General features: G+C 44.1%; 1 protein-coding gene across 5 annotated transcripts in view; it reads left to right on the forward strand.

Annotated features, from left to right (window-relative positions):
* slc2a9l2 (solute carrier family 2 member 9, like 2) overlaps positions 1–27,326 on the forward strand; it is a 69,134-nt gene that overhangs the window by 10,023 nt on the left and 31,785 nt on the right. For all 5 annotated transcript variants that reach the window (XM_076014471.1, XM_076014473.1, XM_076014470.1 and 2 more), the window contains exons 4-9: positions 3,363–3,523; positions 5,547–5,671; positions 6,422–6,567; positions 14,991–15,123; positions 21,988–22,175; positions 24,906–25,016. In XM_076014471.1, the coding sequence (XP_075870586.1) occupies positions 3,363–3,523; positions 5,547–5,671; positions 6,422–6,567; positions 14,991–15,123; positions 21,988–22,175; positions 24,906–25,016 (864 nt within the window). The remainder of the gene's footprint in view (positions 1–3,362; positions 3,524–5,546; positions 5,672–6,421; positions 6,568–14,990; positions 15,124–21,987; positions 22,176–24,905; positions 25,017–27,326) is intronic.

The raw sequence follows: 27,326 nt of genomic DNA on the forward strand, positions 1-27,326 counted from the left end.
GAAGTAGTCGCTCTCATGACTCATCCTGTGCTGTCACCTTTCCGGTTCAACTCTGCGAACACTTGAGTCGGCACTAAAATAGTACTCGGCATTCGGTACAACCAACCTTAGAAACCAAGTAGAGCCGAGCCGAGTGGCTGCTAGTGGAAAAGCTCCATTAGTGTCTCTTGGCTCCTCTCCTTGACTGGCTAGCTGAGCTGGGCAGCAGCACAAAGAATGTGTCTGTGATATAGCAGGCCAGTTATCTCAAGGGTGGATCACAAGCGATAAGAAGGAGAGAACACTGAGTTGCCAGGTTACCAGTTTTGATTGATAGGCCATTTGGCACAAAACCTGCCAAGTAGGAATAATCCAGGGTCAAAATGACAAGTGACATCAATCATTATCATATATATATTCATCTCACATGTCAGATAAATATCGACACACGCAGTACGAAAAATAATGATCTTAAAAAAAAAGATGAAGCAGCTAAAGCTAATGCTTTAATTTCATCTCGGGCGGATTATTGCGATACCCTTTGCGTCAGCAGATTTTTAAACCATTCTAAGATCTTTGAGTTTTTGAGGCTGCCATTGGGCAAGCACTGACCTCCTGCACTTTCAACCAGTCCCAAACTCTTAGAATGTAAGATCTAAGACTTAAATCCTCTGAAAGAGCTTTTTTGAAATCATTATTTTTATTTCTATCACTGTCGTCTGAAGAATGAAATTAAATGGAGCCTTTTCTGTCGCCGTACCAGTTATCCGCTCACAATTATAAACTCGTCCTTTCCTTGAAATCCGGACTCACAGCAACAGCGTCCTTTCACGCCCTGATAATCCCATAATTCCACTTGATGCTGTGTGTAATCTTTTCCCCTTTCACTGATGTTTTCTGTCTTCCGGATGATTGTCTGTGACGTTTCTGTCTGATTTTACTGTTCCTGCAAAGTAAAGTATCAAAATTTAACACGGCACACTTTTCGAACAGGGAAATGGGCCAGCCAGATGTTGAACTGTGTGATACACTTAAAGGGCTTTTTTAATGTGTCTTTTTAGAACAACTCCTCTGAGAGGAGGGTCATGATAATAATTTGCAGCCAACCAGTACTGACCCACTAAGAGTTCAAAAGAGCCAAAAATTGTGAATGCACATGAATACAAGAGACAAGGATGATTAAATAAGACCATGTATGAATCAACCATCAATGCCATTGCGCTCATAAAAGAAATAACAAGCTGGCACCAGAGCACACGTTGATCTACATCACATTCACAGCAGGGGCTCCAAGCAGAGCACATTCTGGAGAAAGTGCCTATGGAATATCAAATAATTCCCAGACAGGAAAAAAACAACAAAAATCACAGGCTTTATATTAACTGCTGAGGAGGGTGTTACAAAGGGGAAGAATAATTATACTCCACCACCAGTGAGGCGTTTAGGGGTTTGGTTGGTTTCTAATCTGTTTTTAAATCTGGTAATGACGCACTGAGTTGTGTAGGCAAAAAAGACAAACAAACAAATGAGCTAAGACGCTAAGACACAGAATGCAGTCTAGTATTCGGACTGTCGAGCCAGGTGAGTTGGTGTGGCAGGGGCGATCTTGTGCGCCATAACAATGAGGTGCTTTTGTGTGTTTGATGTGGACCTGCTGCTGCTCTGTCTGACGAGTCCAGAGATGCGAAAACAACACAAGACAAAATTAAAACTTCACCTCAGGCCCAGTGCTCTGGAAGCTTGTTTGAACAGGTAAAATCTTGGGAGTCGATGATCATTATCAGTATTATTATAATTATTATAATAAAATTGATGGAGCCCCGAGGTCTTGATGGGCTGCTCGTCATTATTTTCTGTGCAGAACTGCAGAACACACAGGTGGTGTTTAGAGACATTGATAGTATTTGATGCTATTGTTCTATTTTTATTGTGAAAAAACAAAAATGAAATGTGTATATATTTCCCTCCTTCTCTAGAATTGTTTATCGTTATAAGATGGAACACCAGGCAGCTTGCTTTTCTCACGATGGAATTTAAATTTTACATAAATATTTTAAAATTTACTTTAGAGCCAAAAAAAAAAAAATGACCACCACATCCAAGCGGACCCGTCATATTTTTTGCCAGCTCAAGGCTTCCTATCAGAGAGGGCCAACATTAGTGGCGTGTAACCCCCTGTGGCCAGCTTGCTGCTGTATGTTTCACACACCCCTTGCCAAGGTCAGCTGGGAGCAAAGCGAAAAATGTGCTGTTCCCCAAGCTGGTTATCATGTTTTTCTTTACTTTGCTGCTCAGTTCTGATAAAGCTGCAGCGAGAGCAGCGTGCATGCTGACATCTTTAGCGTCTCTCTTGGTTTTGTCACACTGAGACGAGGAAATCGGATATTTGCACAATCACAACTTCTGCCTTAAGTCTCAACAGCTTGTAGATAGTTGGGCAGTTGTTGAGCTTACCACCACTCGTGGTTTCTCCACGCTTGCACCTTCCTAGAATTTGACAAAAATATTACATGGTTCAGACTTCAGGTGCGCTGTTGGTCTCAGAACACCCATTTCAAACTCAACCCATCACCATCGGCAGCCTGTTTTTCCCAGAGAGCTGTGACACCTGGTGCAGTGACGTGCAAAAATCATTATGCCCCTGATAATGATTCATTCTGATGACGGGAAACAAGAACATCACGGTGGTAGTTTATGGTCTGAACCAACAGCACACCATGAATCTCTTTGATGTACACAGGGAATGCGGGAGTGCTTCATTTAAGTCGATTCCAGTGAAGAAGAAAAATAAAGACAGAACGTCAGAGAAAATTTAAATTATAATAACGCTTTGACAGAGATTTCACTCCATTGGCTGCGGCTCGCTGTGAATGTATTCCTCACTTCGCAGTCCTGGGGCTGTATTGAAGTTCTGCTATTCAGCTGAGCCGCCAAAATCCACCTGAGCAGCGTCTGCAAGGCTGAGCACCTGAAATGAATTTGTATATCTCTGGGATTTATTTCACATGTATTTCAGCATTAGAGCTCATCAATTCTCCTCTTTGCTCCTGAGGACAATCCACCAGTGTTTAGTGTAAGCCTTTATGCTCACGTAATCTGTAGGAACCATTTGGCTTCTCTTTGATGGCGCAAAGAGCTTTGAGGTGCCTTCGGATGCGGTTTAGTGCTTTATAAATGGAAGTTGATTGATTCATTGGCACATTGTAAGTGAACGCTTGGTTATTGCTTGCTGTGTGATTTGACGTGACATGTTATGTGTACAGACAGCTGGAATCATATTCCACTGGCTTTTAGTTTTCACTGGGATTGTATGAAATGTTTAAATAGCCTCCTTTTCAAACAGTGAACGCTGCATTTGAACAGTGTGTTTTCCTTCCTTGCAGTACATCAAATCCTTTTACAACGAGACATGGGCTGAGCGCTACGGGGAACCCATCGGTGCTGAGACGCTGACGCTCCTCTGGTCCATCACTGTATCCATATTTGCTATTGGAGGTCTCTGCGGAGCCTGGGCAGCCTCTTTAATCATCAGATTCCAGGGGCGGTGAGTCTACTAGTGAAATTCCCCCAATGTGTTGACTTAGGCAAGTAGCTCTTAATTAATGCATGCAGCTCTTGCTAGGGCAGAAATGACTGACAAACCTGTTCCAAGGTGTACACACACCCCAACAATTATAATAACACCAAGCTGCAAATTTACAAACCAGCGTCATCAGAAAGAATGTTCACCACTTTCTCCCCACTTGCTGTTTCTTACATGTCTGCTCCCCATTTGAATAAACCACTGTAAACCAACATTGTGTGTCCACTGGTGCTGCTGGATTCCAGACAATCCCCCCTACGCAGCTACTGTATGACTGAAATATTGAGTTTTGCACATGTTTGCGCAAATTCCCCAATAGTTTGAAAGTTCTAATCGCATGTTGAAAGCAACTGACAACAACTGAGCCGGCGGCCATCCTCTCCACTTGTGATGAAGATGCCTTGCTGATTTCACAGGTTTAGAGGTCACAATGGACAGACTAGAAGGAGACGACAGTAGCTGCGTTTCCATTTCAGCTTTCAATATTTTTTAAAATTTGACAAAGTACACTTTGTGATTGTGTTATGACAGTTTTTGGGTTATACACTGAAAAGTGGATGTAAAAAGTCGCTGAAGGAAAAGGTAAAGGAACATTACGCTGAATAAAACTTTGGCTCTGTGGGCTGTATGGAAACTTTTGGAAGTTTTTTTCCAGGTAGTTTCTTAGGAAAGAAATGGAACACACAGTGAAAATTACCCGCAGGCTGGTTCTTATCCTCCATTGTTAGATCCATTCTGGCAGAGTGATGAGCTTCTTGGGTTTAAGCTGCAGAACGGCCGATCCTCCTGTCGCCGGGAACAGACGAGACGTCGGTGCTTTGTAATTACTTCCATTCACAAGAGCTGCTCAGTCGCCCACTGCGGCGCTGTGGCTCTCTGAGCCTTGACAGCCACCATCATCAGAAGAAATGACCCCGAGATTCACCTTGGACACCTCAGGTGGCCATTCTTTACATATTGATTAGGCCCAAACACGTTATTTATTCTCCAGTCATATTCACTGGCACCCAGCCAGCTGGCTCTTTAGCACAGTGTTGGCAAAAGTTTAAAATGTAGGTGTCAGGGAAGAGCTTGCAAAAGCATAATCAGATGAGGACTTGGAGAACATTCAGGTACAGTGGGAAGAAAACTGGCTGATTGTAAATATTCAAAGAGGTGACATGACGACGGGCTGACGTCCACAAATGAGTTGAAAAGAGAAGCTCAACACATTGCAGCACAGCACAACACACACACACACACAGCAATATTCTTTTTCAAACTCTGCCCATCCGCATCCTCCCCCGCATTGGGAGGCAATGCACTCACATGACGTTAATGGTGGTCTAATAGCGCAGTGCAGGCTGTTGAATCGATCTGCCCTGATGGATTTTCCTCATTCCTCCAACATTAAGGGTGACTGATCAAGAGAATCCTCCTTAAAGGAGCTGGCATCGATTTCTGACTGTGCCGCTGAAATCTGGAAAAAAAATACGCCATGAACGTAACACCACATTAGTGTTTGACAAAGTTTGACTGTCATGGTAACTGTAATGTAAGTCCTGATCCAGAATTATAAAGAAAGAAAGCTCTCGGGGGTGGCTTTTTAAATGTTACACTACAAAGAACTCACTGTACTAATTGCTTTAAGGTAAATATTGTGTCATACATATGAGTTTAAATCAGTTTGGTAATGTTTCATGCCAAATGGCGTCTCTTGTCTCTTCTTGAAGACCTCAGAAATGAGAAAGTCATTCTTGCTTTGTTTTTGGTCTTGGTGCAGGGTCCAGCAAAGCATGATTTGAATCAGGAAGATGTTGTTGAGAGTTCTTGCTGGAGGCTGCAAACAGGCTAAATGTTTTTTGAACAATTCATTGTGAAAGTGGTGAGAGCGCCTCATCTGTGGCGGTTATATCAACAACAGCTCTGAACGTTGGATGGGACGACTTCCTTCGTCTGGTGATGCTGTCTAACCCCTCCTCCGCTCTCCTTGTCTCCCCTGCAGGAGAGGCACGTTGCTGGTGAACAATGGCTTCGCCATCCTCGCCGCTCTGCTGCTCTCCCTCGGCGAGAAGGCCAAATCGTACGAGATGCTCATCATCGGCCGTTTCATAGTCGGGGTGGACTCTGGTAAGCGTGTGTTACCTGCGGAGGCTGCGTCTCAGGCAACCTTTGCCATGAACTGAGTTGTTGAATGTGTGGTGGAGATGTACACACCTACTGTAGCAAACAAAGGTTTTCCATATTTGGGTGCAGCTCCGTTCCTTTATGGTCTGGGCACATTTTTGGAAACAAAGACTTCTTAACTCTGACTACAGGCTAAAACAGGGGTGAGCAAACTTTTGGACTGGTGACCCACAATGATTTCCAAAATATGACAGAGGAGCTGAACCAGGAGCAGATAGATGGAGTGTTTTGGTGACCCACCTCATAGGATAAAAAATATATATCATGGTATATGTAGAAAACATGTACTTTAATGTCTATTAAAAATGAAGAAAAGCAAAGTTGCAACAAAATGTGTCTTTGAAGCCCCACGGTGTCTAGCTCTTTCTTGAAATGACTCTTAAGACACTGAAAATATGGATGAAATGGAGCTATTTTATGATTTACTGACTATTAATATAATTTCTTCAAGTTTGGCGGGCTGGATTAAAAAGCTTAACGGACTGCATATGGCCCCCAGGCTGTATTTGGCCACGCCACGGGCTAAAATCTAAAAACAAACCTTTGACAAAACAAACTTTCAAGTGGCGTTTGATCTGATTTTATCGTCTGATCCGCAGCTGCTGAGAGGAAGCATCAGCTAATAAACAACGACGTCACCACCTTGCATGCGTTCTCTCTGTCTAAACTGTTCTTTTTCCTCTGTCCTGGCAGGAATAGCCCTGAGTGTGCTTCCCATGTACCTGGGAGAGATCACACCAAAGCACATAAGAGGCTCCATTGGCCAGTTCAACTCTGTCTTCATCTGCCTGGGCGTGTTCACAGGACAGGTGCTGGGGCTGCCGGAGCTGCTGGGTCAGGTCAGTGTCCTCGGGGCTGCTGGGCTGAGAAGGAAGATTCAAAATCACTCCGCCCTGACAAAGGTGTTTTTCTGAGCAGGATAATGAGTGAGAGAGAGAGAGAGGGAGAGAGGGAGAGAGAGAGAGCGAGAGCGAAAGAGAGAGCGAAAGAGAGAGAGAGAGAGAGAGAGAGAGAGAGAGAGAGCGAAAGAGAGAGAGGGAGAGAGAGCGAGAGAGAGAGAGAGAGAGAGAGAGAGAGAGAGAGAGGGAGAGAGAGCGAAAGAGAGAGCGAAAGAGAGAGAGGGAGAGAGAGAGAGCGAGAGAGAGAGAGGGAGAGAGAGCGAGAGAGAGAGAGAGAGAGGGAGAGAGAGAGAGAGAGAGAGAGAGAGAGAGAGCGAAAGAGAGAGCGAAAGAGAGAGAGGGAGAGAGAGAGAGAGCGAGAGAGACAGAGGGAGAGAGAGAGAGAGAGAGAGAGAGAGCGAAAGAGAGAGAGGGAGAGAGAGAGAGAGCGAGAGAGACAGAGGGAGAGAGAGAGAGAGAGAGAGAGAGAGCGAAAGAGAGAGAGAGAGAGAGAGAGAGAGCGAAAGAGAGAGAGGGAGAGAGAGAGAGAAGCTCGCAACTAGTTTGGCTAAAAACTTTAAAAAGACAGATTCTATTGACTTTGGCTGACCTTGCTGAGTTTTTTTGCACTCTATTGACAAACGGTTTCAAAACACAACCACCCTTTCCATTTGAAAATGTACTCTTACCCTGCTTGGCAGCGATGCGATATTGTACAAGAAAGTGCCCATTAAATTAATCAAACAGTGACACGGCGTCACGCCCCCTCCATTCCTCCATGGTCACATGGTCAGCCTGGTAATTGGATGTTTTCATACAGTGCGTGAGCGTGAACGTTGACGGCAGGCACCTTGGAACCTTCAGACCTCTGCTGCTGAGTTTGTTTGTTGGCGTTCTTTCATCAAATATGCCTGAAGGCTGAAATATAAATAGCCGTGTAGTGCTGGAATTACCACGATAACAAAGGTGTGAGGAGGAGTGTTATAGACGAAATAACGTTCATTCCGTGTGGAACATGTGGAACATGTGGAACATGTGGAAAGTCGAGCGAAGCATCAGTTCCAGCAGGAGGCACAAAATATGCTGCTTCCTGTGAGAGGAAGTTGTTTTTTTTTTTTTCTTCTTTTCAGGACAATTAATCATAAGGACAAGTTGCCTACATGTCAGAGATTTGCTGTATGTCACACACCGCAAGCTTTTATAGCCTGGGGCTGCTTACTTGCCCCTTGCTGGGGCCCTTAAATCACATAAAACTCAACAGTTGACAGTAACCCGGACCCAGTACAACAACAAGTCTGTGCAATACGAGACTCCACAAAACTCAAAACCATCCATCCATCCATTTTCAATACCCACTCATTCCTTCACTCAGGGTCACCGGGGGTCTGCTGGAGCATCTGCCAGCTGTCACAGTGCGAAGGCAGGGTGACACTCTGGACAAGTAACCAGTTCATCACAGAATCTCAAAGCCAAAACTCTTTGTTAAACCACTGACAGACGACGCAAAGACCCGCTAGTACGTGACTGTAAGCACAAAAACAGGCCAAATCATTTGTGATGGCGACTAAAGACGAAAATGATTCAGCATCAGGAACCAGTTTGACTTCTGCAGGTGAACTCTATGTTGAGCAACCAGCAACAGAAACCAAACAGTGCAAAGACGACAGATTTCTGGTCTGACAGATTTACGTCAGAGGGCCGTGTTGCATCAACGAGACGTGTTTCGGCTCTGGAATGTGTGACGCAGCTTGTTTGTCGTGTCACTGGTAATGTCTGAGAGAACATCAATTGAGTTAAAATAACCAAGCAGAGTGATGGCGCTATCGATTTCTGTCCCATGTTCTCAGCATCTGTTCTGGGAAAATTGTTTGAAAATGTCATAGAACAGCAACACGTTGTCTAAAACACATTTTCCCGCATCTTATCTTGACATGTTTTTGCAGCAAAGTGGACAAAAATCAATGGTGCTTGTGGTCATCCGTCAAAAAAAAAAAAAAAAATCCCACCCTCCTTCTCCCTGCTGGTTTTTATTTCTGTATTTCTCACCTACACCCCCCCCCCCCCCCCCCACCATCGCCTTCTAGTTGTACAAACATTTACAGATGGGCATCATGACTGAACAAACAGGGACTCATCATTAATTTATAAGTATTGGTTCGACCCATCCATCACTTCCACCTGGGAAAATCCCTCATAAATATCATATAGTGATATTTATGAGGGATCGCGCAGACACATGCAAACGGTGACACCCTCCACGACAGCCTCCTTCAATTACAAGGTCGTCCCAGATGCTTGTCACATGCTCCACGATGCTTTCCTGGAATTTGGTCCTGGAGACCTCGACCAATTTCCATTTCGGTCCAGGCTTCTTCTGAGACGTCGCCCCCCACCCCGCCGGTGATGGGCTTTGACGGGCCATAATTACGTTAACCTTCATGTTTAGCCACTGACATTTTCCCGCCGGGGACGCGTGCTTATTCTGGCATTACAGCCAGATGAGTTAGTGAGTGAGTCCCGCCGCATTGAACTCATCAGTGGCAGTCAATGCCAGTCAGGATGCAACTCCGTGGCATTCGTCTGCTTTCTGTACCCTTCGTCGTGTTGTCAGGTGGTGATGTGAGTGAGTGTGCGTGTAGGGGGGAGAAATACAATCAATTAGTTTACGGCTACATAAGGCCACTGCAGTGGCGTCTACTTTTAAAAGGCTGTCATGCTGCGAGAGGGTCGGTGGAGAAACATGATGTTTGGAGTTCTGTATGTCGTGTTCAGGATCGATGAGTCGACAGTAAAAGCTTTCATGCAGCCCTGAACAAGCAGGGGACATGAACATCCAAGAGTCAGTGTTATCAGTTGTAGAACGTTGCAGATGTGAAAACATGCATTCCCCCCCCCAATCATTGATGGTCGGTATGTCATGACTACAAATCAAGACTTTGAAAGAGGCTTATTATATTTTACATAGAAGTTTATTCAATCGTCAATAACATCTGCATGCTCCACCGGATGAGATGACAGGATATGAAATAAATATTTGAACAGTATAGGACTGTTGTGTTATACATTACATTACACAGGTATAAACATTGATATAATATGATAATAATTGATTCAAGAAATATAATGAATTGCTTTTTATTTTGCAAATAATCTGCTCACCAAACATTTCTGTTACATTCTGATGTTCTGCGATGCTCGTATCTTAGCCCTGTGGCATTTCAGTGCACACATTTTCCATTAAAAGAATTAAAATTTGCGAGTTTTAGAAGAAAGACAAAGTCCTGAGGCAAATAATGTTTGTCCTGGATGCACTTATCTATTGTCCTCAGGGCTCCGCAGTGTGATTAAAGAAATGTATTTCAAGTGGAGAAGGCACAGCAGCAACGGCAATATGAATAATAAGTATGAGTAATAATGATAGTATGCAGTAATACGAGGCGGTTATTTCTTTCAACAATAAATTCACAATTAAAATAAAAAAGTATATATGTGTATCTAGTGGGGTGATTTCCCATTAATTTGCTCTGCACATTTGCATGTTAACAGTGTGTGTAACATTTGTCTGGGATGCTGCTCCAACATTATGCCAAGCTGATTGAAATACCCGGTATCCTGCGGCCTGTTTCACGAAGCGGGTCTTCAGGTACCACCGAGTTAAACGTTAAACTCTTGGCACAGGAATTACTCCGGCTCTTCAACTCTTTTTTTGCCACTGCAGCTGTGTTAGAAGTATGACCGCATCAAAATTTCGTGTTGCAGCCTGACAAACTTTGTTGATGTGATCATGTTGATAGTTACCATGGTGACTCACGCTGCGTTAATGTGTGCTTTGTCTTGTCGTGGCGTACGGACGTAACTCACAGCGGACAAACTCAGAGTTGATGAGCTAAATGCAAAGCTGCCGTGAAGAAACCACAAACTCTTTGTTTCGAAACCTGGACGTGCATCAGCTCAGAGTTTAGGGTAAAAATGAGTGAAACAGGCCCCCAGGGTGACTGAGGGCACCAGGTTGCGGACGCGAAAAGCCCTCGTCTCCAACTGAGAGATGATGAGATGGTCTCCCTGACAGCACGAGTCCGTCAGTACCAACAGCTGAAGAGACCACAGGAGAAGCAGCAGTAATGTATGAGGAGAGGACAGCAGAAACCAGTAGAGAGCCAGTTGTCAACACAACAGTGTGAGGAAAACAGGCTCCCATCGGAGGGATGATGAGACCTCCTGTAATGTCCCACATGCCTCTGATGTGGCTGCTGATGTGAGGCAGATGGAAAATTAGACATTTTAGGAAAAATATGCTTTCCCCCTAAACTGGTGTTTTTCATGGAATCTAATCATGCTCAGGGAGGCAGACTCTCCCACCAGGGAGGTGTTTGCTCTCCTGGTGCCGGGCAGGAGAGAGTGACGGTAAAAACAGTTTTCATCCCTCAGTGGCAGCGAGAATCCATTTGTGCAGGTGGAGAAGGGGGTGGAGGGTGAAGAGAGGGAGGCGAGGGAGGAGGACAAGACTTTCAAAATAAAGTTGCATCTGCTGTACGTTTTTTTTTTTTTAAATCCAGAAACCATTAAAGGATTATGAAAACAGAGTTACTTTAACAATGTAATTAATAGAATAAACGTGTGGGTCGCACAGGCTCGATTTGCATTTTGGAAAATCCCAATGAAGACCGATTGTGCAATTCGGTTTATGCATCCTACATCAGTGAACATTATGTGTATATATTCTTAACTATATTGCCCCCATTGCGTTCATTGCAAGAACATAAGTGTAACCATAAAAATGTCAGTTTCTCCATTCATAGCATATTCAGCTTTTAAAGATTATCTATTTATTTATTTATCTATTTTTAAATGGGCTTGAGGTGCGAGGGTCAGGATGAGAAAACATATAACATGTTGAATAGAGAGCTGTGAGGTTTATGCCCTCTAGTGGCAAGATAGCATAACTCAAACAAATAAAAATCTTTCTAAATGATCATGCAAAGCCTATTACCCCTTTGGCAGTGACATCACTTAAGCCTCAGCTGAAACACAAATAACCACCAGCGAGACTGCCGAGCCCATTGACACATCCTGTAGAAAGACCCCAGTGTAAAATGCTAAAGATAAATGCTTACTTTGAGTGTAGTGAAAGTAGTCTAGTCTGGCTCCTCTTGGAAACTGACCACTCTAGTCTTGCTCTTACATAAATACATACACACTCTCTACTCCGTCTTATACAACTTTCCCCTTTAACTCGTCTTCCACAGTAACAGAACGTTTCCATTCCGGTATCAGGTTATCCCCACTGCGTTTGTCCCGTGGTACCCCATCATGTGTTTTCAGCCTTCAGCAAATTACCGTCAAGTAATAACGGTGGCAACGGTGGCCACTGGAGGACCACCAGGCGTGTTGCTCTCTCCTGGTTAAGTAATTCAGACTGACACTTCATGGATACCATTAGCTTATATAATTGGATACTCGCGGGCCACCTGACATTTTCATTACCGCCGCCCGCCAGGCCCGCCTCCTCTCAGCTTTTTCAACAGGGGCTTCAGGAAACGCACTTTGCAGCTTCTATTCATCGACACTTCTTTCAGCTCAGGGTGGAAAAAAAAAACAAAGGCACATGTGCGACTCTGCACCGCTGGACAAAAAAACCCACCCTGCAGCCGCTCAGCATGCACACAGGAGGCAGCCGTGCACCTTTCCACTGCTTTCAATTTACTGTAAACATAAACCAAACTCTGGGTCACAGTCGGGCACTGGAAGCTGTGATTGGCTTCGCACCCAGAGATGATGCGATTAGAGCCGTGGAGAGGTCTGTCTTTATGCGTATTAGCTGTTTCCCCAGTTCTTTGAAGAAGTGCCTGTAAAAAAAACAAAAGAAACAAAAACCGGCTGTTCACATTTTCATACAGGGTGCAGGGATCAAGCTGTGAATCAGAGCTGAGATACGTCGCCCACCATCTTCTCCAGCTGTGATAAACCCAGAGCTTTGCATTATATTTGCATGCTCAGATCAGAGAGACGAGCTGGAGCTCCACCAGTGAGGACACGACGGACAAGGATGAGGTCCCCCCCCCCCCGCTAGGGCATGAAGGCTTTTCATATTCGTTGGTTATATTCCATCCTTAGTTGTTATTGAATATTTATAGGGGATAGAGGATGTAATTCGATTAAAGTAGAGGCCTGTTACATAAAAGGTTATGAGAATGGATTCCTGTACAACCCTGTATGTGTGCATCAAAACAACCGCAAGATATAAAAAAAGAAATTGGAAAGAGAGGAAAAAACAAAAACAGCAACCTTGCACTTCTACAGGGCCTCGCCGCTTCTATTTGATCAAATCTGAAAGGCTGATGGGATTCTCTGCCATTTTCGGTATATGAGGGATCTCACAAGTCTGTCATTGTCAAGTTTCGCACTGCAGCATTCATTAATACGGGATTGAAATTGAAAGAAAAAAAGAATCGTATGTCTTCCTCTCCGACGGGGACTTTTCAGTGATATGTACCCTATTACACCTCCTGCCATTTATTTTTCTTTGCAGGTTCTAGAAGAGCAGTCTACCAAAATCAAAACAAAACAACAACAAAAAACTCGCGACATCTGCAGAAAATAAGCATAAGTAGCCCTCTGTTTGCAGCCTCCTTCCAAAAATGGTTTAAGGCCTCCAAATGAAAGTCTCTGCGAGAAAAGCCTGAAACACCTGGTGCAGTGTGTGGTGTCAGTGCCCTATGTGACATCCCAAAGGGTCAATAGATAGATTGGTGTGTTTCAGCATGCACTTTCTGAAAGGTGGAGCTGGAAATAAAAGTGAAGAATGGAACTCTTGGTAGTTTCACTGACATTTATAGTGGGTTTTGGTTCATCTTGTGGTTCATTTTCCTGGATAATCAATTTTAAATATGTTGTTATCAATACATAAAATGAGTAAAAAAAAGAAAAAAAAGGATCATATTAAATAACAAACTTTCCAACCAAACCAGCTCAAAAAGGGACTGCAGTGAGGTGTGTGGTAAACTAAATGATATATTTGAGACTGCAGAGAAATAACATTTAAAAAAAAAAAAAATTGTACGAACGCTGTAGATGTGACCTATAAACTCTCCACTTAGAGTCACGGTGATTCCATTCTCACTGCACGGGGTCATTCATACTGCGCTTCGCTCTGCAGTGTGGTAAAGTGTCCTGTGATGTCACGGAGGGTGCACAGTGTTGCACAGGTCTGAGGTCGGCTGAGTTTGCGAACCAGCTTTTTCCTGGCACTAGAAAGGTTAGAGGAAACTAAATCCCCTGCAGACGCCTTCTGAGTTGAACGCTGACATTCTATCCAAAGGCCAACTCCTCTCTGCATTTATGGCTGCGAATATTTCTTGTGAAGCTTAGATTTGCCAAAGCAGATGGTGAACGTGGCCAGTCGTCCGATTGACCAGTGCGTTTAGTGAAGTCTGCAAGAAGTTTTTGAGGAATTTACTGCAAGACACAGAAGATCCAGGCATCGCCTCCTTCTCCTCGTGTCAGTTTACGCTGCAACCAAAAACGTGTTTATGTTACTACATGGGTGGAATGGACTGATCGCGGTCTGCGCCCGATGCTCCTCGTCTGACATTATAACTCTGTACATTCCTGTCAATGCTGTCAACTATTTTTTAGTATTTTATGATATAAATCCTGCAAAATACTGAATCTCTCTTTAGAACGGTACTGAATGTATTTAAATACTGTATGTTGTGTACAAAACAGCACAGTTTGCACTCTTTTTGGCCAAATTGTTTGTTCACTCACCTCTTACGTTCTGCTTTTAAATCAACCAGGATTCTGTTTGACCGGCTATAATCTACCTGTGTTCAATCATTACAGAAAAACTCACTTTATCACCGTTGGTTTTCTCTGCTGGGATATAGTTTGAAGCCTTTTCATTAACAAAAAAGATTTATGCAGCCCTTTTCAGCACCTCGTACAGACTTCACACAAGACCCATTTCTTGTTGTCTCTCCTGAAGCTTGGTGGCCAAAGAATATGAATGAGTAGTTGGGACGAGGGGACAAAAAAACTGGATCCCTTCAAATGGCACCTAAGTAACAGCTTGTCAATCCACAACTTTATCATTTGCACAGCACCAATTCATTAATAAGAAATCCCTTGTTCGCAGATAATATTTTCTCTCTGTCCAATATCTTAATACTGTCATACTGAAACGTGATATGGTATTAATGCCCTTAGTGACATCAGAGGGCAGGTTTTTGCACAACTGGGTTTTTTTGTGGAAATGTCCAACCTTTGTTGTGAATATGACTCAAATGAAACCGCCACAGCAGTGCGTCGTATTCATCCTGACGATTCAGTGGGAGACATCTTCGCTGTCTGTCTTACACGCTGCCTGTCTTCTTCATTGACTGCAGGAGTCCAGATGGAACTTCCTGTTTGCCTTCCTGGCGTTCCCAGCAGTGCTGCAGCTCTGCGTACTGCCTTTCCTGCCGGAGAGTCCTCGCTACCTGTTGATCGAGAGGCGAGATGAGGATGGAGCCAAGAAAGGTACCGTCAGCGTCACTCGAGTGTGTATCGGAGGTCACGTCCAGTCCACCCTGGTGCTGTATTGATTTAAAACAGGGGTTCCCAACTGTTTTTTTTCCCAAGGTGATGAGATTTTCTGGTCAGTTCGTAGCCAGTTTGTACAAAGAAGGGGTGTGTGTGAGCCTCAGATCAGAATCAGAATCAGAATCAGAATACTTTGTCAATCCCCTGGGGAAAATTACTTTTTAGTGACTTTATTGATATTTTTAATACGTTCCACTCTGATGACAATGTAAAAATGCAAAATTTTTAAGAAAACATGGACAAATGAACAATTTTCTTCTTGGCAGTGGCGCCAGTACATCTACTGCACCAAATACCTGGGAAGTGTTGGACTTTTTATGAGCAAACGTTTGTTGGAGCTCGTTGGAATTCGGGTCAGACTATAATGAAGGAAGCCATAAGTGCGTGGAATAAAGCACAGCAGGGTTCTAGCGCTGAATCGCAGCTTTTGGCCTGATCAAAAAAAAAACAAGCCTGGTGCTGTCTTTGAGGAGCTCGTCCTCCCTGAAGCCATGGCTTTGCCTCAGATTATGATTGACAAGAAAGCAGTTGACACTCAGAAGACAGTTCCTCCGTCTCCCACCGTAAAAAACAAGACAAAAAAACACGTGTACCGTCGGATCGGTAATATTTTAGCTAATGTTGTCGGACAGGTGGCAAATGAAGTGAAGGAAGCTGGTCAGAGGCAGCAGGTGTGAGTCTCGAGTCTTGTAGTAGCTTCCACTATTAATTAAAGAGACACGTTGAGAAGCTATGTTTATGAGGCCACTCTTAAAACACACAGGAAGCTGATCTTCTACTTCTTCTACTTCTACTCTGCAAAACTAGTGTTGTTTATTTGCTCCAACCACTTCATGGAAATGCACATAATTCAAATTCCTGATTGCATTGGTAGAATTTACGGTTTCCATTTTCTGAGGCTGCAGCAGAAGCACCTGATGAGAGAAAAATGAGGACAATCCTCATTGTGATTCTCAGCGCGTGCCGATTACAGATACACAAAGACATTCCTGGCAGCTGCAACCACTCTGATGCACCTTACACTCTGTCTAGTCATGATTTCATGATGTCTTTCCCCTTCGACTGCCAGGCTTTTGTCTCATATGCTGTGAAAATATGTGTGTTGACTCTACAGATGGTAGACTGCAATTTCCTGCCAACTGAACTGCAGAAAAGAGGCAGTCTTCCCGCTGCATACTGTAAATACCACACGTGCATCTCTATTTATTTCAGGTTAATGTGTTCAAGTCATATGATTGTGATGGTTTGGTTATTGGTATATCCGCCTGTTGTTTTTTTTTTAAAGATTAAATAAGTTTTTCCCTAGAAAGCAAACAAAAAACAAAACAAAAAACAAAAGGATCAACACCTGAGTTCTAATGAGGCGGAACTTGAGTGTTTTCAGGTGAAAGACTGATTTTTCCCAAATAGTGATATCTATTAGAGATTCTCAGTTTCCCATTGTATAAAAAGAAAATGTAAAAACAAGAGTTTGAAAGCACATGAAAAAACATATTTCCCCTTTTGACATCTCAATACTGTGACAAACCATTATGTGTTCATGCATGCACTTGCTATATATACACGTGTATGTATATATGTATGTAAGCAAATAGCTGTGCAATAGCGTACGTATGGATACAACTGTGTGTGCAAATTACACACACATTTTTTTTTCCTCCAATAAATGTGCAATGTTGCTACAATCAGGTTCACATGTAAATAGAGAGGCAACATACAATCTTTGACAACTGCTCCTGCCAGCGTTTTACAACCTTTGTGCAATATATAAAAATTGAAACACAGTGAATGATGTATGTGGTGTTCCACAAAGTTCAGTGTTGGGCCTTGAGCAAATGGAAATGTGTGACATTTGCAGATGACACAAATGAACTTTGTTCTGAGCAGGACATTAAAAAGTGATTGTTAAAAATCGAGGAAAAGTTGAAGATTGTTGTAGGTCTTGTCGAATTTCCAATGACGAGGGAATATATTTATATATATATATATATATATATATAAATATGAGTTTTTCAGCTATCTAAATGAGCAGAGAATTTGAGATTAGTGGGAAAAAACTTCTGACCTCTCGATGGTGCCAACAAAACTTTCACTGTGTGTACATTCAAACTGAAACGCAAAGAGCTAGCATGAAGCCCGGCTCAAACGGCATGTATTAACAAAGCATGTAGAAGAAAGTGTGACGTAAGAGTCGGCTTTGATCGGTTTGTCTCTGGGGAGATTCCTCGTGTTTGATGTCGATTTTCGTACATAGTAACTTTTGAGGGGTTTTCTCTTGGGCTTCAGGAAAATGTCTCATCCTGTTTATTTTTAACCCACTGAAGTTGAGACGGTGTGGAGCTCTAAAAGTGAAATAATGAATCTGTGATTAAAGCTGCAACCAAAGATAACAACTTGTCAATTGAAAACAGTCTGCAGTCGACACTATTTCTGCATATCACTCCTCTCTCTAATCACACTGTCCGGGATTATTCAATCAAAAGCGCAGACGGTATCCCCGTGACTGACATGCAATTACATTGCCACCGTGTGAGGCATCATGGCATGCAGGTGGCAGCTATTTGCAGGGGTTCCTCTGGAATAAGCCATTAATGTCATGTAACAGAAACATAATAATGTTTCAAGAATAATGCATGAAGGCTACGCCGCAGGCATCTTGCCTGATGGCAGACGTTGGTGCTGCAGATACAGCAGTGAATTAACAAGCATGGCCAGAAAGCAGGAAGAAAGGAAAAGACAATTATACACAACTTGTTTCAACAATGTCTTTGAGGAAGAGAGGAGAAATGGCCTGCACACTTGGCAGCCAGCTGAAAAACGTTTCTTTGTTAGCAAAAAATGTGCAGGAAACAGAGAATGGCAAGTTGTTGTTTATTTGTTTTAGGTCTGATTTTTGTTTTAGATATTGAATCAAAATTGAAAAAAAGAATGACAAAAAAACCCCTACCTGTCACATGATTATATTCGATGGGTGCGTAAATAGATGCTGGGATTTGAAAATTTGTGTTTAGACATTTGCTTCTCAATTTTATTAGGCTTTTGTGTTGTTTTTGTTGTTGTTACTTTGAAACTTTGTTTTTACAAGTTTGAAATGGGAGCACATAACAGCAGCAAAAAAAATGATTGCAAAAGAAGATGAAGAATTTGAAAAGATAGGGCTAGACCTTGTTATTTTATGTTGAAAGGGTTTTATCTCATGGATTGTAATGTAAAGATGGATGCCACAGCTGTACCCTTCGATTTTGTGACTGTGCTCATATCTGATTCACTCTGCAGCGCTTCGTCAGTTGTGTCAGTGTGCATTGCAGTCGAAGTCAATGGAGTCCTTGATTTTTTTAAACGACGTTGCAATTTTTAGCCAGAAACCTCTGCACTGCAACTTCCAGACGTCACCTGTTTCCAATGGCTCTCGCTCAATGAAGTGTTCCCACTCCTGAACCTTCTCCAAAACCGTGACACTTGGAATAGTTTGGAGGCAAAACCTTCAAAGTTCTACTCATTAAGGCCATCTGAAGTCTGGCCAAGTTGGAACCTTTTAATTGCAGAACCCTCTGGTTTCTCCTTAAAATATGCTCTTTAAGCAGAGACTCGGCGACCAGCCAGAGCTGCAACACTTCTGTAGACTTTGAGAGGAGCTGCTGCCCAATTACATCCACAGCTCGGCACAGCTCGGCACAGCTCGGCACAGCTCAGCCTGTCCAGGTGGCTGCCCGGCGCTCTGGCGCTGCAGCCTGTGACGTGCTGTCAGCCGCTCTCACCTCCAGGGTTGGTCCTCCAGTTTCTTCTCACCGTCGTGGAGTGTCAGACGGGGACGGCATGTTTTCTCACGCCCCGTCGCGCCTCCTGTCATGTCGCCCCTGAACTTCTAATTAAATCTACATATGGTCGGATGTGGCTGTGTGATTGGCAGCAGTGCAGGAATTCAATTCCGATTCCAATTCTAATTCCAAGTTTGTTTTCAATTCCAATTCCCTTTCCGATCGCAATCTCCACTGTTGTCACCTGAACTCACCGGTGGCTCACAAAAGTATTTTGACTTTCTGCCAACTCCCCCAGGGTGTAAAACACAGGACCTTCTTATCTTCATGTTCCCACTCCACAGTGGCTGGAGCCGAGATGGCTGCTCTGTCAGCGAACCAGTCGGTGCAGTTTTCAAACATTATGCCTGTTAAATGAAAATCCCTTATCCCTCATCATCATCATCGTTATTGTCTTTTCTTGTACTGGGTCTCTTGTTCAATTATCCAGAGGCCTAACAGGTCCTTTTGATGTCAGCGATAGGCCTTATCAAAGCCAGTGTTAATTGGGGCTGTAGAGGCTGCAAAGGCCACGTCTGCACATTTGTCACTACTGGGAGTTATTGAACCGCTGCCGGATCCGGAGCCACAGTCACATCACACATGTATGTCTCCAGACTTGCTTTCCTCCGCCAACACAAAGCAAAGTCCAACTACAGACAAGCATTTCCCAAAAAGACTCATAACTACGTAGCTTTAAGTGAGGACCCTCTCGTTGAATATATACACAGCGAACGCTGTGCTATTAAAACTACAAAGTAACTTAGTGAAATATTCATCAAAATACTGGCATAATACTGATAATCATTTCAGTTACATCTATTTTTTAACAGACTCGGTTAGTGTTTTCATGCAAAATACATGAAAGGAAAAAAGGGGGAAAAAAAGGTCCCTAATTGTGGAGCTTTAGTTTTTTTTATTTTTTTATTTTTTACCCAAGTTAATTATATGGAGCCCATCGCAGCGGCCATAGGGTGAAGCTGGGGTGACACACTGGACAAGTGGCCAGTTTACAGAGACCCTTTCAAACAAGACATTTTCTCATCCTTTTATTACTCTAGTTGGTGCAATTTTATTGTTATTTATTATTGTATTACTTGAGTTTATGTTCAAACACGCAGCAAGGCCCCCAACCCTCACCCACCACAATCATCGTGCACAAACTCCCTCAGTGTGTCAGTCAGCCTTTCAATCCTGGAAGAGTTGCACCACTCCCTTCTCTACAGGTTCTCAGGCCTCCGCAGTGATGTGGAGTGGCGTGTTGCTGACCTCCCGCACTTCCTGCCACCGTTGTATCACTGCTTGGCTATGACTTTGATATTGACAAGCCCCACTGTGAATCCATTCACATTGGCAAGCAGCAGAGGCAAGTACCTGATTTGGTGAAAGGTGTCGTTTTCATGCCTTTCCTGCACATGCAGGCAAACTACTGAAGTGGAAAATATCCGAGAAGCCGCCACCGAGCGCTGCTCTCGGGCGCTGTCGTCGTGCACCATCAAGGGCTTAGAAGAGCGGAATTACTGATTCCAATGTCCATTCCACCTCAGGCGTCCGGAACGCCGAGGCTGACATTTGGGGAGGATTAGAAGCACGAGAACATTTTAAGCTTAAATCCTCGACTGTCCTTGACCCTGAATGGTGTTTTTGCCTCCTGCTAGTCTCCAGATGAGGCTTCTGTTTTCCTCCCTCAGTCCGCCCACGATGTTGGCCCTCAGTCCAAAGATTGCTGCTAGTCTCCCATTTTACTTTCGTAACCTTTTGATTGCTTGTATATCTTACAAAAAAGTGAAGGGAGGAATGTCTTTACACTCTCAGACATCCATGTAAGCACCAAGAGTCCACTCACAAGACCACGTGACGGTCTTGTGAGTGGTTCTCCGCCCTGCACTCAGCAAGGTTCTTGCAAATGAGCACCACACTTGAAACCTGAGCCAGGTGGACACCTGGAGATTCTCAGATTGCAGATCTACTGCCCAGTCTGACTCCTCTCACACCAACCATTAGTGAGTTTGAACTGAGCCCTCTCGTCAAGAAAAAGAAATCTCACGGGGCAGCAAGTAAGATGCAGAAACAGATTAAAGCGTCCTGTTTACTGATACACCACCAACAACGGCTACAGCCGTGCACATTAATGACTCTCACAAAGGCATGTTAAAGTGACGAGTAGCTACGTTTTTGATTTGAAATGATGTCATTCTTTGTGGTGGAAGCATGCAATTCTCCAAAAATATTGACCTTCTGACGCACCTCTGGAACTTTCTGACGCTCTGGTGTGTTGACCTCTGAGAGGTGACATTGCTCCGTCGCACTCACTGAGCACTTTAATGAGGTTGCAGGAAAGAGACATTGATGTAGCAGAAATCCTTTGGCGGGTAAAATAAAAATAATCTTTTCCTACGTCAGGGCGGTGCAGCGGTGCAGCACTGTCGCCTCGCAGACTGAAGGTTGGGGTTGCTCTTGTTGTCCCCGCGCCTGCCTGATCCTCTCCAGCTGCTTCCTCCCACACTCCAAAGACATGCACTGGGTGCCGTAGGTGTGATTGTTGCTTGTTGGTCTCTCCGCGGTGACCCTGCGATGAACTGCGAGTGTGGGTGGGAGTGGGAGTGACCCCGCCTTCACTCTAAGACAGCTGGGATTAGCTCCAGCACCGCCTGCTGTGCGCGCTGACAGAAATGGATGAGCAATATCTTTTCATTAAACTCGAAATGTTGTGTTCAGCTGCAGCATTTAGTTAACATGGGTCGTACGCGATGCTGAGTTACTTCCTTCCGACCGCAGACCTTGCGGTAATGCAGCACTGTCGTGGTAGATGAGAGGAACTGAGGAACCGCGCGTGGGTTTGTTGGCCTACACTTTTTGGCCCCGCTGATCCAAGCATAAGCCCTCACAGGGTGCAGACTAAATCCTGCATGACTTTAATCTCAGCATGGCTCCGCGTGTTTTCCAATGCTCCTCACGCATGTAGCCGTCACTGACGCGCTGTGTGCGTCTGTTTGTCTGCCAGCCTTCCAGAGGTTTTTGGGGAAGGAGGATGTATCCAAGGAGCTGGAGGAGGTCCACGCGGAGGCGCGCGCTCAGGAGAACCAACAAAACGCCTCTGTGCTGCTGCTGCTGAGGAGCCCGGCTGTTCGCTGGCAGCTCATCACCGTCGTCATCACCATGATGGCCTACCAGCTCTGCGGCCTCAACGTGGTAAGATGCAGCCACCCGTTCCCTCAGTCTGATTCTCAACTGGCAAAGATCTTAAGTCTACCGTTGACTTGTAAGCAAGAAAAATAGTGAAAGGATTTGGATTTGACTGGTTGGTTGATTGGAATCGGGTCTCCTTCACTTTCCCACTAATGATCAGACTAAATAATCAGCACTAGTAAGAACTATGAAAAGTAAGTATTACTGAGTAATACTACTACGAAAAACCACATCACTCCTGCATACAGCTGGCCTTTATTTCTTGTTTATTATTTTTCACTCAACTGGGAATTATTTTAAAATAATTTTATTATGTTGTAAACCTGCATCAGAATGCAAACTCCCATTATTACCTCTGTGCAAGCAAACACTCACCGGGGCCAGCCAGCTGTACCTGGCTGCACCGTGCACTGGTGGCAATAACGCTCTTGTTCCATCGCCTTGGCGACTGAAAAAAGTTATTTTCCTCTCCTTCAAACATAAAAATATAAAAATAAAAACAGAATTTGTTGACCTTTACTTGTTGAATATAAACATTTTAATCAGCGACCTCACACAGCGGAATTCTTTTCCACTTTGTTCTGTGTCAAGTCAAAGATTTAGAGCACTTCAGGGAGCACGTCTCTTTGTGCTTGTGAGCGAAAATAAGAATACAGCACAAGACGAGACAATTTCACACGTCTCCCACAATTTCATATATATATTTTTTTTTTATCAATGGGCAGATTGAGAGTGTCTGCAGAAGCATGTGCTTTACTTCCACAACACCATTGAAAGAAGAAGAACATGGCACACTGTTTAAGGGAAGTAATAAGTCAAGATGGTGGGACAAGGAGGTGGTGCTGACTGGTGCCCCCCACCAACAACTAGCCAACATCAACTTCCATCCATCTGTTTTTTCCAACATCACTTTTACTCCTGGAGGGCTGCTGGAGTCTCTCCCAGCTGTGCCCGGGTGCAGGCGGGGTCACAGGTTCCCAATTCCCAATTTAGAGCTGCCAGTTAGCCTAATGTGCTTGTGACAGCCACACAGCCACAGGGGAGAACAGGGTGGGACTCAAAGATACAGCGCCCCCTTTGTAAGGCAACAGCCTCTGTGCCACCCAAAATGTACACGCATTCCTCAGTCAAGACTATCAGCAGCATATGTGGTGAAAATGCACCTGAGTAACAGAAGCATCCAGAAAAGTCACGACCGTCACCATTCAAACAGTGGCAATGTGTTTAAAGATTTGGGTTGATTTTAATTTTGAAGATAATAAAAGCATCTTGCTCCTTGTTCGCTGCCATCTTCATTGTCATTTTTTAAGGAAGCCTCCCTGACAGTGCCCTAAATATGAAACACGCTGTCAGACGGGCTCCCCCAAATACCAGGCTTCCTGAGAAATTTGACACACAGGACCTTTAAGGTAGCTCAGCCTCTGTCGCACCTGCAGCTGAAGGCCGCAGCTGTGTACCTGGGCCGCCCGCCTCTTGGCTCTCAGCTGAACAGAAACTGTCCTCGAGGTTCAGTGCCTCAGTTAAGTGAACACTCTGCTAGGAAAGGTATAATTTGAAACCTTCAAAAAACATTCATCGTTCATTTCGGCAATAAGCATTTCGTGAGTGACCGTCAATGTGACAAATTGCTCTCGGGGGTGAAAAAAGTCCACCGTACTACTTTTTTGTTTGCTAAAAAAAAAAAAAAAAAAAAGGCCTTTCTGGAAATCAACCTCAAATGATGTCACATGATCCCTCACCGATATCTCTCCCAGCTGACAGCCAGGTGTTAAGTCATCCTTGTGCCTGTCCCCTGCCAAAAATGATGGCCCGACATAGCATCAGTTCTAGCAGCAAGCAAAACTCAAGGATTAAGCAGGAGGCTGTAACAGAGGGCTAAAGACACTCTTCACTCGAGATTTATAGATAGACATTGGTGTCTGCGACAAAAGAATGGTCTGAAAAAGAGCCTTTGAAATGTGAAAAAGGAAATCTTAATGCTCCACAAATATATTATTGGAACAACCCCCCCCCCCCCCCCCTCCCCGTCAATGATCGCGTGTTCATGCCGGTCCGTGAAAATATTGTCTCACATTAAACCGGGCCGTGGTGCTAAAAAGGTTGGGCACCACTGATTCAGAGTTTGAGCTGAAATGGTTCAGCATCAGCAGCCTCACTGAATTCTGCAAGCCAAGAGGATTTTGAATATGTATTCCTCTGAGGCTGTTTCACTGCAGTTGTGATTAGAAATAATGAGCTTGAAATGGGAACAACCTTGGAACTTTAATTAGCTTTGATTGGTTTGGTTCCGTCAGCCAGTATAATCTACGGATTGCACCTTTCCTTTCATGCTGCCAATGACCTTTAATGAGAAAGGCTTGAAGGTCGGAGAAAAGACTGTCGAGAAAATGTCAAGTTGCAAGGCTCGGTGTGGGATCCCGGCTTTGGCGGCGTGACGCAGCAGCACTGACGCAGGTGAAGGCCTCGCCCTCCTACCGCGTCACTTCCTGCCTGACACCAGCAGTCATCTGCGCCTCACTCTGGCTCAGCTCGCGTGCTGGCCAAGGGCGGCACCGCCGCCAGGAGCACAGTCATCTCCAGCTCATTCAGGATGTGTCCAGAGAACCGAGCACTGAAAGCTCAACATTCTAATATACTCAAACTAAGTTAGAAAAAAAACCTCTGGTAATGAGATGGCAATACGCATAAACATCTAAGAAGTTTTCTTGACTTTTTTTTGTCCTTTGCTCTCAGATCTGGTACTACACCAATGGGATCCTAACGGAAGCGGGCTTTGACCAGGACATCATCCCATACATCACTCTGAGCACCGGGGGAATAGAGACTCTGTCCGCCATCATCTCAGTGAGTATTTACTCTACAACAACCAAGCAGGTGGGAGTGAGGCTGCTGATAAGGAAATGAGTGGCTGCGGTCCCACTTTGCCTGCACTCATCACAATTCCTCGGGTGTTTTCACACTAGTTCTACAATCCTTCCAGCTTTCTGGCTTCTAGAGGTTTGGCTATGTAATCTCAATAAAAAACGTCTGTAGATTTTCATGAACAAATATCCCACCCCCCTCTGTTGACGTGACAAAACAAGGCTGTCAGCGGGGGTAAAATGCTGCTCTGGTGCCGGATCCGTAGCTAAATGGATCAGGGAGCTGCTCAGAGGAGCAATGATCTGGTGAGAGCATCTCTATTGGCAGCCTGTTAATGTGGCAGTCGGCACTGGAGTATTTGTGTCAAGCGTGCTCCAGTGATGCATTCAAAAAATAAAAAATAAAACAAATGAATAAAACAAAAAATAAAAAAGGATTGAAAGCAGGGGAAACGCTTTGCTAATGCATGTGGCCTGAATTGAAGCGTATTTCAAGTTTAGCGGCCTGGTCATCCAGATCTCTGGTCACAGTGAATATTCTTTTTGAAAATGTTATTATTATATAAATGAAATGAAATGTTTTAGCCAAATTCACCCTCAACCCACAACCCTGTTTCTATCAGAATTTATCCTATCAGGTCTGAGAAATAAGATGGAAACTTTTCTTTACTTCTTTTGCTCTCTGTGCTTTATAGGTAGTGCACGTGCACACGCAACATATTCTAGAAATCAACTAACAACCTGAAAATGGGAACAAAATGTGAGCTTTGAGGTTTCCATACAACAACTGACCATATTAGAAAAAAAAGCAAGACATACTATTAACAGCGTATCTCATTACACTTTAATCACTGCTTATATATTCCATTTTAATATCAATAAAGTCAACTTTAATTCTTAAAGCGCTAAATCACAGCCAAAGGCGTCTGAAAGGGCTTTGCACAATCAAAAAGAGAAAACTCAGTGATCCCTCCAGAGCAGCATGCCAGCCCAGGAAAAACTCCCCAGTGGGAAGAAACCTTGAGCAGACCCCGACGCTGGAGGGCCGCCATCTGCTTTGACCGGTTGGGGTGAAGAGCCATAGTGGTAGACAGGCCAGCGTGAGTCGCACTAGGAACATCCAAGTATTCACAAAGCTGTAACTCCATTGATATACATAGAAAGAATGATCGAGTCTTGAACTCTGGTCACTCAGTCTTGAACATGAGGACTTTGGGGTCCAGCTTCTCCAGCTTCTCTGGTTCCTGAGCTCTGTCTTAGCGCCTGCCCCGGAGACACAGATACTGTGGCATGTATCTTGTGCGTACTTTTTAGTGGAGTATTGTGAAAATGTAATAAAGATGTGTAATAGCAGTTTAGCTCCGCGATTCATTTAAAAGTCAGGCACTTTTAGCGTGCAACGCTGAGCTTATCGACTGCCAGCGGCGGACTGCCAGCGGCGGTGGAGGTCAGTTTGATCTTGCTCGCCTGCCTCCCCGCATCAACCGCCAGCCACCTCTGACCGACAGCCGTTTAATACACAATCAGCCAGAAAAACATTGGAATAACATTCACCCACGTGAGTCAAAGCGTTAATAATTTAACTGCCGCTGCACTTAATAATGCATTTCTCTAACATCTCTGTGACCGATTAATGGCGGCCGAGCTTGAGCGCTAGTTCGTTTCAGCCTCTGGTTCTCTGCCTCTGGTCAAGGACACAGTGACTGTTCTTGGACGATCTTTAGACAGAGGGCGATTAATTGACTTGCGGGTGTCAGCGGAGCCTCAAATATGTATGATATTCATAGAGAAGCTGGCAAAATCGCACATGCTTGAAATACGACAAAGGGGCTGAGGGCTTTACCTTGTTCACACCAGCAATTTAAATAAATAAATAAATAAATGAATTTCACCCACAGTCAGAGTGAAAAAGTTTGTATGCGGAGGCGAGCAGTCAGGAGCCGAAACTCCACCTCACAGCGGCAGAAGTGTTAAGGGGAGAGTTATTCTCCTTCCGTCGTCTGGTGATAATGAGTTTTGGGAATTCTCAGCCATCAACCTTCCCGTATCGCTCCACGGAGAAATCAAGATTTGCATTATGATTTCAGGTAAAACGGAAGCAGAAGGTTGTCACTCTGGGATTCTCACGCGGAGATATAATTACTTTGTTGTCTGTGCCAGTGTGTTTTTTTTTTCTTCACCAATTCAAGGTGCAAAAATAGATGGAGCATTATTTTCCTCTTTTGCCTCATTCAGAGAGGAGGTGTCCTCGAGCTCACTCAGCAACTACTGTATTTTTCTCTCATCAGCAAGC

Source organism: Nelusetta ayraudi, unplaced genomic scaffold (assembly GCF_046127955.1).
Source record: "Nelusetta ayraudi isolate G7.1 ecotype Tasmania unplaced genomic scaffold, CSIRO-AGI_Nayr_v1 ptg000168l, whole genome shotgun sequence".
In the NCBI taxonomy this organism is placed as follows: domain Eukaryota; kingdom Metazoa; phylum Chordata; class Actinopteri; order Tetraodontiformes; family Monacanthidae; genus Nelusetta; species Nelusetta ayraudi.